At 32.7% G+C, this 14,870-nt stretch overlaps 1 protein-coding gene across 1 annotated transcript in view; it reads right to left on the reverse strand.

The window, feature by feature from the left end:
* Positions 1-14,870, reverse strand: part of LOC129230091 (inositol 1,4,5-trisphosphate receptor-like) — a 135,374-nt gene that overhangs the window by 13,874 nt on the left and 106,630 nt on the right. The window contains exons 49-56 of the mRNA XM_054864485.1: positions 14,458-14,577; positions 13,847-14,022; positions 10,998-11,162; positions 10,429-10,621; positions 9,248-9,406; positions 5,338-5,504; positions 4,355-4,520; positions 3,356-3,516 (exon numbers count right to left, since the gene is read on the reverse strand). Of these exons, the coding sequence (XP_054720460.1) occupies positions 3,356-3,516; positions 4,355-4,520; positions 5,338-5,504; positions 9,248-9,406; positions 10,429-10,621; positions 10,998-11,162; positions 13,847-14,022; positions 14,458-14,577 (1,307 nt within the window). The remainder of the gene's footprint in view (positions 1-3,355; positions 3,517-4,354; positions 4,521-5,337; positions 5,505-9,247; positions 9,407-10,428; positions 10,622-10,997; positions 11,163-13,846; positions 14,023-14,457; positions 14,578-14,870) is intronic.

The raw sequence follows: 14,870 nt of genomic DNA on the forward strand, positions 1-14,870 counted from the left end.
GTCAGACTATAAAGACTATTTTTACTAACTTGGTTTGCACTAAAAGAATGAAACAAAATAAAAAAAGACTTCTTGAATTAATAGCCCGAAAAAAATGAAATTGCTTTTCATATCGTTATATTTATATGTTCCTTTTTATGTATTTACATTTATGCTAATTCTAAAGCAGTTAATAAAATTTGAATAAAAAAGTTAGGGAAGAAATATTGGCGGTAGAAAGTTATTTGCTCAACATCATACCATCAGTTCTCCTTTCAAGTCTTTATTTTTAATTTTATTAGCTGCTTTAGAATTTACATAAATATCTTTTTGAGAGGGCAACAGCAATTTCGGGTATTATAAACAGAAGTCTTTTTTATTTTCTACTTTTTAATCCGAACTTTCTTGAAAGAAGAGTAAAGGGGTGAAATTCACAGGTTTGACATATGTAAGATGAACATTTCAAGTTCATGGTTAAAGGTCCTTCAAGTTAAAAGCCATTTTGCAGTTATCTGGATTAGTACTGTTCTTTGGTTGCTCTCTTTCTTAAAATTGCGATTCCTTAGAAAACTGAAATGATAGGAGTGAAAAGAAAGTATACGTTTTTTTCAAGTGATGAAAAAAAGAAAATTGTTGAATACTGGCCAAGTTAGATTTGCTGCAATTGCTAACCTCAAGAGGATAAATAATAAATCCAAAAAAAAAAAAAAAAATCAGGGACCAAAAAGCAATAAAAGACTTTCTTGAAAAAGATATGCTTAAAGTTTCTTTTACTGTCAAAATGATTCCTTAAACTCGCAATAAAGCACTCAATAATGTAATAATAGAATAAATACCTAACAAAACTAATAAAGAGGAATTTTAATCAAGAGCCCATATTGTCTTTAGTATCGATTTCAAATTTTCACCATCATTTTTCATATTTCAAATTTCTATAAAAAGTTTCTTAAGCCCCCATATTTCAAAACTCTTTATCTCTATTTTTTTTCTTTAATGTGAAATTCGAAATATACAGATTCGAATGTATGCAATATTCCCACTGCGCGGGTCATTCAATTAAATATATTTAACAATTTGCAGAATCTATGACAAAGAAAGGCTGCATATACGTGGATTTAACAAATCAATCTCATTTCTAAAGCGAAGTGTCAAATTTCACTCAATTATCAAAAAATTGTCGCAGCAGAGGGAGACGTCTTTATGCTTGAGGGTCACACATGGAGCAGATTTTCAATGGCATTGGGGGGAGGGGGAGCGAAGTGAATTTTTGACCTTTGTTACTCAGAAAAAAGTCGTTTTGATTTTTTTTTCTTTCTTTCTCTTCCCTCTTCTTTCTCTCTTTTTTTTTTTTTTTGAGACTAACGTTTTGGGGGAGGGGGTTTGTCCCCAAACCCCCCCCCTTATCTACGCCCCTGGGTGGGTGGGAGGAAAAGGGTCACCTGTTGGCTTGGTTCCGAGCCTGAAGGAGGTTCGAGATTTTTTATATGAGGGATGAAATATATGAAGGTACGTAGGGGTAAACAAGACAGACATGGGGGTGGGGGGTGGGGGTAAAAGTCATTTCTGAAGGGCCCCAAAATTTCAATGCATGCCTTTTATTAGTCTACTGTAAATAATCGCTATACCTGTTTGAGTATTTTCATCTCAGAATCATATGGGAAAAGAAGTCTGGACTACGATAAACTGAATCTGAAACAGGACAAGATGAGAGAGAGTTCCTGAAGGCATATTTAGGATAGTGCTCCGGGGAGGGGGAGTTTTTTTTCTTTTTTGAGAAACAGTTGTACTCAGGGTCAGATTTATACTTTACAGGGTACCTAAGGTATTTCAGGTATGAGATTCCTTTGCAGTCCTAAAGTCTTCAACAATACTCTTAAGTCTACAATTAAGGTTGAGCACTTTGATGTAAGAACCAGTTTAGTCCAAACTTTCTTTTTCCAAATTCATTTTTGCGTGTAGAGAATATAGAAGTTCAGATTGGTGCCCACAATGGGACACAAATATAAGATCAGACCTCTGCTTTCTAGTAAATAATGTGGTAACGATATTAGCCTTTCAACTGGACACTGATGTTATTTGATGGTGTTACCAAAATAAGTGAGTCTGGACTTGCCTAGTTCTTGGTTCTTGCATCAAGACCCTCAATTATGTTTTTCAGATTTAAAAATCAAAAAATTGCCGAAGTCTTTGAATCTTCGCCATTCCCTTAAAGTCACTAAAGATAGCTTATAATTTCACTTTTTAAAATTTTCGTGGGAGAGCTCTGTAAGCCTTTTATCTGCACTATAGCCTAAAATTGATTTCAGTTTCAGAAAAATAGGCTCAAAGGGAACTAGTATTTCCCCAAGATCAAAAAAGGGGCCATGCGCTTTCAGATAAATTTTGTAAAACACAAAAGGTCAGCTTCTTTTACTTTTTGGTTTTCTAGATACATACAAAGATCATGTGTTTTCGATAGTAATTATTTTAAAAGTATCAAAAAGCTTTTTGATGTTTGGTTTTAAAGGTAATGCAAAAAACATTCAGATATATTCTAATCAGATTTTTGTGAACAAGAGAGTGACGTTTCAAGGCAGGCTTGAGCAAATCTTTACCTTTTGGAAACAATTTTGCTTTTGTGAAGTTTTGTTTAAACTTTTAAGAGGCAAGGAGGGTTGATCAAGTTAAGGGTCAAAGATTAGCTCGAAAGCGGAAGGGCACAGAGATCTCCAAAAAATATTGGGGGAAACACTCGGGAAAACTGCCCCCTTTCCTTTTAAGGTTTTCAAGCATATTATAAGATATTTTAATATTTCAATGTCGAAAAATTCCGAAGGAGAGTTGTCGGATTCCTTACTAAAGTAACTAAAGTAGTTTAAAATTGGGTAGAGTATACTTCAGTTTTTAAATGCTCCCAATTGAGATCACTGAGCCTCCTTCTCTCTCAAATGTGACCAATGATAGTTTTGCTTTTTTTAATTGTTTGAATTCAAACTGTTTTCGTAGAGCTCCCGATGCTTCACTGTTCCATTAATTTTAAACAGACGATAACCTAAAGTTTAATTTCTATAACTTCCCATTTCGGAGAATTTCTGGTAAGAGCCCTCGAAATTCCATTGTAAACAAAGATAAACTAAAATAGACTTCAATTTTGAAAACAAAAAGTTTAGAAAACAAAATTGTCAAATCACAAATCTTACTCATGACCCAGGACCATCAGAGGGTTAAGAACGATTATTTTGATGGGAAATTTTACAGTATTTTTATCTAATTGAAGCCTGATTGTTGAACATGCCATCACTTGACATAACTTTTATTTTTGAGGTAGACCGCGCAAAGACAGGCAATGCAGACAGGCAGCAAATAAATATAAGTTAGAAAATTTGAGAAGACTAACCTTTATCATAGAAGCAACATAACTCTCAGGACCAGTAAATTCTGTTGGATCCTTCACTCTTACTAAAACTATAAAATATAGATAGTGCCACATGTTATGTTCACAGCGTATGTGCTCTTCGAAAGACACAGTTTTGTTGTCAAATGAAGCTCTGTTTAGACCTGAAATTACATATTTCACAAATTATATCCCAAATGTAAATAATTTTCACATGTTAATGTTTCAACAAAAAAAAAAGTTTCACCACTATTTAAGTAATTTTCTTCATCAACAGCTTAATAAATTATATTAAAATTCAATAACAAAATTGGCAGGGTAAAGTTTCAACAAAAAAGAATTCAAAAAAAAAAAAAAAATCAGTAATAATAATAAAAAAAAAATCCCGAACACACACTCTCTCTCCAAAAAAAAAAAAAAAAATCCAATTTTTAACAATAAAAATAAACATTAAATGCTGAACTCACTAATGTTTTGTACAACTAACTGCACAGATTTAGAGCTTGCTTAAAAACTCTATTAAGAAACAAAACCTACAATAAGAGGAAGGAGGAAACAAGCATTTTCTATCGTAAATGTGCATTACATTTCCCTTTTTTTCTTTTTATAATGTTTATTTTCAAGAAAAACGCAGCAGGACAGTTTCCCCCTCCCTTTTTAAAAAAATATAGAGCATTAAAGTACAAAACAAACTTTCTCAATGCAGCACACAAAAAGCCAATTGGAGAAAAATCATGTGACCACTTTCGTGGTAAAAGCCGATACATGGCCTGGCATAATTTCCAGAGTTGATCACAAATTTCCGTTTTCCAGAGGTATGTTCACTGAGATTTCCCTGTTTTCCAGGTTTCCAGAGTGAATGGCCACCCTGGGACTGCACATAACAGTCTCTCTAAGTCTAATCCACTTTGATAACATTTCATGACATTGATTTCCGTTTGCAAGGATTTAATCTCAAGTCAAAAAAATCACTGTTCAATAATGCAAATGAACTATACATACCACAAATGAAACATGTATTTTTCAATATTTCCTCCTTTTGTTGCTTCTCGCTTCTCAGATCAGCAAATGTATCAATGATAACACCAAAGATTAAATTCAGAACAATAATAATGACAACAAAAAAGAACAGCAGATCATATATTACCCTGGCCACAAACAGAGGTTCCTGAAAAGGAATTTCCAAAATAAAAAATTACAAAAAATTCATACAGTAAAAACTAATCAGAAAACAACAAAACTTTAACTAAGCAGTTTTAATACTTTTGAGAGAGAGTTCAAAACTGATGATTTTCTACACAAAATTCACCATTTCTATATCTATCTATCTATCTATCTATCTATCTATCTATATATATATATATATATATATATATATATATATATATATATATATAGTATTAAGATTGGCAATAGTGTTAAAACCAAGGCTTCTGGGAAGATGTTTTATCTTCAAAACTCACCTTTCACTGTGTCACAGCTTGGATCGGATGTGAAAAGTAAGCTTAAGAAAATTTAAAGCACCACTGTAACAGGCCACACATTTTTAGATCTACTATTGCTTTCCCCATATTACTTATTATTTAATGAAGAGAAGATAAAGTATCCTGAGCCAAAATTCAAACACATACATTAACCATTTGTTTGAATTAAACATTTGATCTATTTCAAATACCATTTACTAAATAAACACATTTAAAAAAAATGTTAAATATAACTCTCCCATCCTCACCCCCCCCCAAAAAAAAAAAATCAGAAAAGTCCCCATTTTATCTGAGGAAATGAATTGATGACCAATCATAACACCAGAACAATTAAAGTATCCAGAGATTTCAGATGGGGATTAAATTAAAATTTTCTAATTTTGGAAGTAAGGGAAATAAGCATCTCATTGGCCAAAACTCCAAAATCTCAACTATGGGGGGGGGGGGGGCATCATATTTAGTACTAGAAAATAGTATAGTTAGTAAGTATAATCTACAAACCTGTGAGCTAGGAGCTCTAAGAACATCTCCGATACCACCTCCATTTCTAAGACCTTGATTTAAAGTAGTGACTATACACATGAGTAAAGAATCGCAAGCTCTTTCGGTTGTTGTATCATCACCATCATCATCCTCGAATGGCGATTTTACATCAACAGATACTGTTCCTAAGGCAAAATCATATTCTTTATTCGAAAAGATCAAGCAACACGTTTTTAATTGCTATAATCTATATAGTTCTTAGTTTCACTGACATTGTTGTAAATAACTTGAACAAGCGCTTAAAAACTCGTGTAACCTGGATTGAAATATAAGCTAATACAATGATAAGAATAATTTGACTGTAGAGGATGTGTAATCACAGGCAGGGATATTGCCAGAGATTTTTCAAGGTGGAAAAATATTCCTCCACATTGACAGTTTGAAAAAATTAAAAGCAACCCAAAAATAAGATGTTTTAAATAATGAAACTAGTTTTTTCCCCAATTTGAAATGCTAAATTTTGATTCAGAACACAAAGCATAAAAATAGCGAAATTCTTGAGGCTTTTTTTTTTCATTGGATCAAATACACAAGCAAGAACATTAGCAATATATCTGATCACGTGTGCGAGGGAATAATATTTTTTATAGTGGAAACTACTTATTTACATCTAATACAAAATAGATAAATGCCACTAAGTGTGTGCCACTAACACATTATGTATACCCGTTTCCAACCAAAGTTGTAGGACGCCTGCAGGAATGCCTGTTCAGTTGATAGTTGGAATGAAGCAGTTTACTGCACAAGAATCATTGGAACAGTTCTGAAGCGAAAGTTAAAGTTGTTCCATGACTAAAGGGATGAGCCTGAAGTAGGTTGAGATGGCATGGTTTTCTTCCCCTCTTTTTTTTTTTATTTTTTATTTGAGGCAGTGAGAAGCAAAAGGATGCAAGTGGCAAAATTAAAAATTTGGAGATAATCAGTACACATGGTAGGTGAACCTCTCCTCTGTTTTGGGGCAAGAGATAGTGCTAGTAGAACCTGATAGGTGCTGTTATACAGCATGATTTAGAAAAACTTTTCAAAGAAAGCCTACCTAGGACGTTATCTTTAACCTCATTTTATTCAAAACTTTAAACTGTCCACTTACATCATTTTGCTTCTCACTGCCTCATTTGAATTTTCTGATGTTAATTTACGACAAAAAAGCTCTTTTTCATTGAATGCCATACATCAGTATATACAAATACAAAAGTGACGACCAGCAACAGGCTCTGGGCCCAGCTAGACTGGTCCTAGTCAATTTACAATCCCCAGTGAAGATCAATGGCCCTCTTAAAACTATCTACTCCCTTGCTCATTACCACCTCTTCCGGTAAGCTGTTCCAAGGTTCCACTACCCTGCTAAAATAATAATTTTTCCTAATATCCATGTTAGCCTGAGATTTAAATAGCTTAAAACAATGAGCCCTTGTCCCTGTTTCAGTGCTAAACTTCAGCCCCGTAACATCTTTCATTTTAATAAATTTAAACAACTGAATCATGTCCCCTCGGTCTCTTCTTTGCTCAAGACTACATTTTTAGCCTTCTAAATCTGGAATTATAGTCTAAGTGAGAAAGTCCATTTATTAGCCTTGTAGCCCGCCTTTGAACCCTTTCCAATACATTAATGTCTTTCTTAAGATAAGGAGACCAAAACTGAACAGCATACTCCAAATGAGGTCTTACCAAACTTCTATGTAAGGGCAGAAGAACTTCTTTAGATTTGTTTGAAATAGATCGATTGATAAACCCAAGCATCTTATTGGCCTTGTTACCAGCAATGCTGCACTGTTGACTAAACTTTAAATCCTGACTTATTAAGACCCCCAGATCAGTAACTCTGTCTGCTTGACTAATGACTGAACCTTGCAAATAATAACTTGTACACTTATTTCCATGCCCTAAATGTAGCACTTGACATTTCCCAACATTAACAGAAATACCCCATTTATCAGCCCACTCCGTAATATGATCTAGATCCTCTTGCAGCTGATTTTCTTGTTCTTCATTTTCTACAGTCCCCATAACTTTGACATCATCAGCAAAACAATTCATGCTCCCAGAAATATTTTTGTGAATATCGTTCATAAAGACAATGAACAAAACAGGCCCGAACACTGATCCTTGAGGAACCCCCCCTTAAGACCTCGCTCCAATTAGAATAATTTCCCCTTACAACTACCCTTTGTTTCCTTCCGGTTAGCCAGTTTTTTACCCAAATGAAAGTTTTCCCTCCTTATATGGCAATTAGTTGAAGTGTAACGCATGTGTGAAATAATTTAATACAATATAAGGCATTCAACTAAAATTTTCAACTTAAAATAGGTTTACAGTAGTAAAAACGAAAAATATACACAAAGGATCTGATAGAGGGTTATTACTGAGCTTTGGTGAAAAAATAATGAAACTCTCAAGCTGGTTGCCACAACTTGAATTTTTGTAGGTGAAGATAAATATAAAAAAAAAAAGTTTTAAAATATCAGTGGTGTAAACATGTCTTTTTTTAGATTAAAAAATAATTGTTTGTAATAACAGGATATGAATTCATATCAGCATTCCTGAATATGTAAATATTAAATAAGTAATCAAATGTAAAATCAACTATAAAAATGATAATACAGTAGCTCTTTGTTATATCGCGCTTTTCGGGGGACAAAGAAAAAGAGCGATATATCCGAAAGCACGATATATCGGAGGTCATTAAAAAATAGTTTCAAGTCCAATACACAAGTAAGTTAACATTTGTTGTTTTTGACATGATTTTCTAATGGTTTCGATGTAGTTCACGAATGTACTATCACACCTACTAAAATTTAAACAAGATTGAAATTTAAGTAAATTTTCACTGTCAGAAAGTTAAAAACATCAAATGGCGAATGAAGACTCTTTCTGAACTACTGCGAGATAAGAGTTAGCATTAAAATACACTCTTATTCCCATTAGACTTTCTAATCCGTTTGACTTGCTGTAGAAAGGATGTGAAAAGTAAAAGTAACCACATTGTTTACAGAAAACTCATTTGCACGTCCAGAACATTCTTTTCTTTGATGCAAATCCGGGTTTGTGCAACCAAGCACAAATCTTTTCTGTACTAAAAGAAAGGCGTATGTTCTTTTCTACATGGGCTAGTATGACACCAGCTTAATGTCTCTCACTCATTGTAAAGGCAATGTGCCAATACAAAAGAAGATGTCAAGTAGTTTACAGACTATCTTAAACTGAAATATGCTGCGCGGGTATGTACATTTGGATGACAGGAACTGCTGCCAATTTTCCAGCGAATTCAGAGGAATAGATTCTTTTTGTTCATTGACAAAATAAAGAAGAAAGAGACCTTCTCTGAAGCAATACCATATGTTTTCAGAAATGGTTTCAAACTTAAAGCAAATTTTTTTTTCCTATTTTAGGCTTTAATATTTTGGGAGACAGAAGAAAAGAGCGATATAAAGAGGGGCTACTGTACAATAAACTCGTTTTATTTGGTTTTACTTATCCACAGCAACTGTTGATTATCTGAACAACGAGTAAAAAACAATACTACCGTATACAATAGCTAAAAAATATGAAAATCACTAACACTTACATTTAAATAGCTTAAAACATTGTTACATTGCATCTGCTAACATTGAATGTAAAAAAAATACACACGTAAAAGGTAAAAACGAACAATAACACAATCATAAGTTTAAAAAACAATAACAGTTCAAAAAAATGTGAGAAGACCCACGGATAGTCCGACTGCAGATAATCAGGAGTTTACTGTTTTGTGTATATTTTATTTTCTACATTAGTTTCCATTATCGTTTGAAGGCAGGAATACAATAAACAAGAGAATCTGTAGTTGTTGTGAAAAATAAAATGCTGTCTATAATGAAATAAAACTTACCATTCTCACTACTAGTAATATTTTCTGGGAGAATGGGCTTGTAAATGTTTTCCGTCCTCATGGGGCAGTTATCATTCTTGGAAGAACCCTCTTGAGGGATTGGCACTTGGAAAGGATGAGTAGATGCACCTCGGGAAGTCTCGTCAACACCGATAGCACCTTAAAATATATTTCATAACATTTTAAGTCATCCAGTAAAGTTGAAAAATAACTTTTTTTGTGAGAAAATCAATTGAATAAGTTCTTTGACATCATAAGTTTAGATTTAAGTTAATGCTTTTTAAAAGCAATAAATTTTTTTTGATTTCAATCAAACTTTGATAAATACAGTGAATGCCAAACAAATCAGTATTAATACGTATTTATGCGTATAAGCACTGTTTATACGTTTTTTAAGGGATTGTATGAGAAAAACATAAAATAGGTATAGGTTAATGTGCATTAGACTCGGCAGGGACCAATTTAAAAAACATATAATTGATAAAAACGGATAAAAGAGAAACATATAAATGGTGCTTCACTGTATAACACTTTCAAAACAGAAATCACATAATTTTCATAAAATCTACATAAGATTTACTACATTTAAAAAGCTGCAATTTGTTTAAAGGCAAAACTGCTTTCATAAACAGAGGAGTATTAAATTATGAATTTAATTCAAACACACAAAGTAAACATTAAAACTATCAAAGGCATTAATATAATTTACACCTTTATACGTTAGATACATGAGATCGTAAACAACCAAGAAACACATAAGTAGTGTGATTACTGGAGAAAAAAACTACAAAAATGCACTTTATTTCTATTGAAGAAAAGCAAATGAAGACTAGTCTACTTGAGGTAAGAGTCTGCTGCTGATTAACTTTTCTATGTAAGATTCTATATAAGATTTTACATGATTGCCATCTACAACTGAACAATTTAAACGAGAAAGTTTTTAAACCCCAATATTTTATCAAAATGCTACAAAGCATATTGTTATAATTCTAAAAACATTATAAAATGATACATTATTTCTCAACTGATACAACAGGCTTTGTTTTGTTCCATTTATTTTACAACTAGTTTAGGCATTCATTGAAAATGCATGAAAACCCACTATTGTCTATACCAATTAAGTCACAAAATATATACATCTTCATAATTTAAACAGTAGCTTACGAGAAAACAAAACTTACCAGGCAAATCATTTTCTGTTCGGGCATTAACTTCCATCAGGAAATCATCACGGAAGAACAAATAACCAATGATTGAAAAAAGATAAACTAATATGAGAGCTAAAACTGCAGTTAAAATGATAGACCGTCCATTTCTAGTGACAGATTTTATTACATTTTTCAAAGTTTCTTCTTGATAAACAACATCTAAAAGCTGAAAAGACAAAATGATTAAAATAAATTTTGAGTCCTTATTAAACAAATGAAATCAAATTCCAGAAACATAACATACTCTTTAAAAATAAACAAAATAGGGACAAAAATCATTTAACACATCACTGTATGATTATTTATATATTTTTCTTCTCCCAGCACAATTTTACGAACATTTGTTTAAAAAAAGTAACCGGCATGCCACGAATCATGCTCTGCAGTCGCCAGACCTGTCATGTAGGAGGGTTTAAGGGTCAATTGACTGAAACCACATAAAAAATATTGACTGAAACCAAAAAATTGAAAAATAATTAAATAGATGCATAAAGACATTAAATAAACAAATTTTAGCAAATATATGAGCAAAAAATACTTACTAATACACTGTAGAAAAAAGGATGTGCGCATAGACCCAGAATACAAAATATTAGATACACAAAATGATATAGTAGCTCAAAGTCTATAAGTATTTGACGAAAACTTTTTGTAAATGTTCCATGATTGCCCATTATACTGACTAGATGAACAGCTGTTATTATAACCTGAAAGAAACATAATAAATAAGTTCCATGAAATTTTAATACTTTTTAATGCAGTAATTAGTTTATTGATCAAATACAATTCATATGAAACATGAAGTCCAATATTTTCATAAAAATCTTATTTCATTTTCATGTTTGCATAAGCATCTATTATTAAATAAAAACATCTTTTACCTTTACAATTTCGTTTTTTTATTCCTCAGATGTCACAGAAATAATATATATATTTCTTTGTTTAAATTATCGGATTAAAAAAAATGACGCAGTATCCTAATAACGCTTTAGGTTTATTCAGAACTAAAAATCTATCCAGCAATGTAAACAGAAAGTGTTTGAAAATTTCCTGATCCTTTTCCACCCCAAACACATGTATTAATTTAATAAAGTTCAGAACAAAATTTCGACTTATATCAATTTGAGAAACAAATTTTAACTATAAACATTTCATGCATCTAATGAATTCAAACAAAAAATCATATAAAACATTTTTTAATATATACCAGTGAGCGCTTTTATATATGAGGATGAGTACTTTACTGTTTGAGAAAAACTAAGAAACAAATTTCTTACAAATTAAAAAAATGATTAACTATATTTTCAAATAAATTTTTGGTAATTTCCAATCCTTTTCAAATACACAAATGCATAGCCAAGGTAATGCTGTTGATTAAAAGTACTTGATATTCTCTTGATTGTATGTGAAAATTAAGAACGCTTGAATACCAGCTTAAGGTTACAAAAGGAGACAAGAAACATGCAGAAAAAGCACTGCATAATATTAATCCATTCCTACATTTTTTGTGTGCTAATGAGGAAGGGCAAGTTGTCGCAATCAACTATTATGAAAATTTTCTGACATTTGACTCTGTTAAATTTTGCAGCATACTTTATGCCGGGTAAAGGAATTTAATCAGTACAGCATTCAAGGCCGATGAGCTCACAAAGGCATCCTGTAATGCTCCTCAACCATATAACTCCCAAACCCTCGTTGACGCTAATGCTGTTGCTGGCCGAAGAGTAATCGGTCAACAAGTGAAAAGAAACTCCATTCGGGATTTGAACTGCGACAGAGCCATATCGACTACTATAACCAGACTTTGGACAAATCACTTAAAGGAGATGAGGATTTCTGCGGACGGACAGTGTAGTTACACCAACTTTTGTCCTCATTGCCCAGATGACATCCCACTGTCTCGTCAACACATCTTCAGCTATTCAGCAATTCAGGACAAACTTTTTAACATCAGCTTAGAAGATCCAGTAGACATACTCTATACATATAAGGCTGTCGAAGTTGCAAAGACTGTCTACGACAGTTTCAGAGCCATATAAATGCATCATAGACCCGACATCATCATCATCAGCAGCATTCATTTTAGAATTCATCATTAGGAGACATGTATTGTCTCCTTTTCAACTGTGTAAATTTTCATGCATTAAAGTTGCAATAATACAATTTTTAAGGAAGCTCTATGAATGTAGTGAAGACGGAGTAAGCTCTCTAACCAATTGATAAAAGCATGATGAATAACATGCTAACTTTATATAAGGGGCATTCAAATGAAACCAGGTCACCAGTGTAAAGTAATGGCAGCGATTTTATTAACTCAAAAATAGTTGCCAAAACTGTTGGTACATCGACCTCATTGCAACACCAGGGGGTTTAATTACACCTTTGAAGAAGCTAGTAGGTTGCTATAGGATCCAAGACAGAACCTAGTCATACACTTCGTCGTCCATTATGATTTCCGCGATATCCGGTGTGTCGTCTGCGAATAGTTTGTTTTATAGGTTCAAAAACATGAAAGTCACACAGTGAAAGGTCTGCATGGTAAAAGGGTGCACTGTGGATGTTCCAACTCCAGCGTTTCCTACCAAAACTACCGCAATGTCGTCTGTATTGGCCGTACGTGGACGCCTTTGGACAACATGCCTGGCTGTTTCGACTTAATGGCTCGTCTAAGGCTCTATAAAATGGCTTGATAACGCTGGGCATTGATGGTGGTTCTCCGCTTCAGGAACTCAACAAGCAGTGGGCCTCCTCCCCCTGAGTGGGCCCTTGTGGTCAAAAAAGGACATGTTTCGTTATGGACGATAACTTGTGTGACGACCATCTCTTTGGCGTTAAACCACACTGTCACTGTGCAACATGAAACGTTGTGCATGCGCCAGTCTCTTTACCAATAGATGGTGTCTCCATACATGCAGTTACGTGGCATCGTCCAACTTTAATGTAAAGTTAGATGCACTGACCTGATTTCATTTGAATGAACCTTAAAGAACTGTTATTGATTTTTTGACCTTAAAAATACATACAGTTCCATTATTAAAGCCTTCAGTCGATTATAAACAGTCAAAGTTTACATGATGAGCTGTATTTTTTAAGAACTTTATTGGAAGTGTTAAAAGTTTTTTTTTCACAAAAGATTTAAAAATCAGGGATTTGAGAAATTTTCGTGAAATTCCTGCCCTCTCACCCTCAAATTTAGTCAATAAAATTAAAATGTGAGACAATATCAGAGACATATCTACTGATTGACTCGACTACATCTATATAAGAAAGAATTGTGTACTACCCAAAATATGTATTTGTATTTTAGTACGTATATGCAATATTTAAACATATTCTACATGCATACATCTGATAATTTATATTTAAATAAATTCATGAAAGAAATTATTACGTTTACAGTTCCTAACATCCAAAGAGTTGGCTGGAGGCCAACAGAATATATCATTCTCAAAATTGTAGAAAAAACATAAGCACGAATAACAGTAGTTCCTGGAACAGTAATAACTGCAGCTAAAGAAGCAAACATAACAGTCCAAATCAAACCAGAAATTCGAGAGTCTATTTTTCCTGTAAAAAACAAAAATATAAATATATTTCTTTTTTTTTCTTTTGTATTTTCAGTACGTAAATGAGTTTTAAATGCATTTAAAGTTACTTGATGAAAATTGGAATAAATATATTTCATATTATATGCCAAAAAGAAAGCTGACTGTACAAATACTGTTGCTATAAAATGATTTAACACACAACAAAATAGGTTAAACTAATCAAAAGAGTTCAAAAAATGCATCACTAAACTAATACAGAGAAATATTAAGAAAATGTAGAAACATTAACACATGCTCTTCTTTCTCGTTTATATGAAGCAAATAGATGAATAAAAATGCAAATGTTGATAGACCACAAATAAAAACATAAAAATTCTAAGTGATAATTGTGATAACAACAAATATTAAAGTCAGCTCTTAGGAATAACTTTTGTTAAAAAGAAATGAACCTGACCTGAAAAATCAGGAAACGGATAGAAGATAGCAACGATGACATTGACTAGAACTGCTAAATTGAATGCAATGGTACTCCACATAGACATGTGTCTGCTGACCCAATACAATAAAGGTTGACCTGAAATACATATTTATTACAAATATGATACTGGTATGAAAATTAACAACATAGAGCATTTCCATTAGATCTGTTTTAGAAGTCAGTCTTCCAAAACAAATTTTGTTTCTTAGAAAAGCATTTAATTTCATTATTTAAATTTAAAGGACATACACGAAAAACAAACCTTGTACAATTTGCAAACTTAAAATATTGCTGATTACACTGACTTAGCTAAACTCCACTTCCAATTATTCCACAATATTTGACAAGTCAAATTGTCACTAACCCTTTCAAACCTTAATATTTTATTG

Source organism: Uloborus diversus, chromosome 9 (genome assembly GCF_026930045.1).
Source record: "Uloborus diversus isolate 005 chromosome 9, Udiv.v.3.1, whole genome shotgun sequence".
Classification (NCBI taxonomy): domain Eukaryota; kingdom Metazoa; phylum Arthropoda; class Arachnida; order Araneae; family Uloboridae; genus Uloborus; species Uloborus diversus.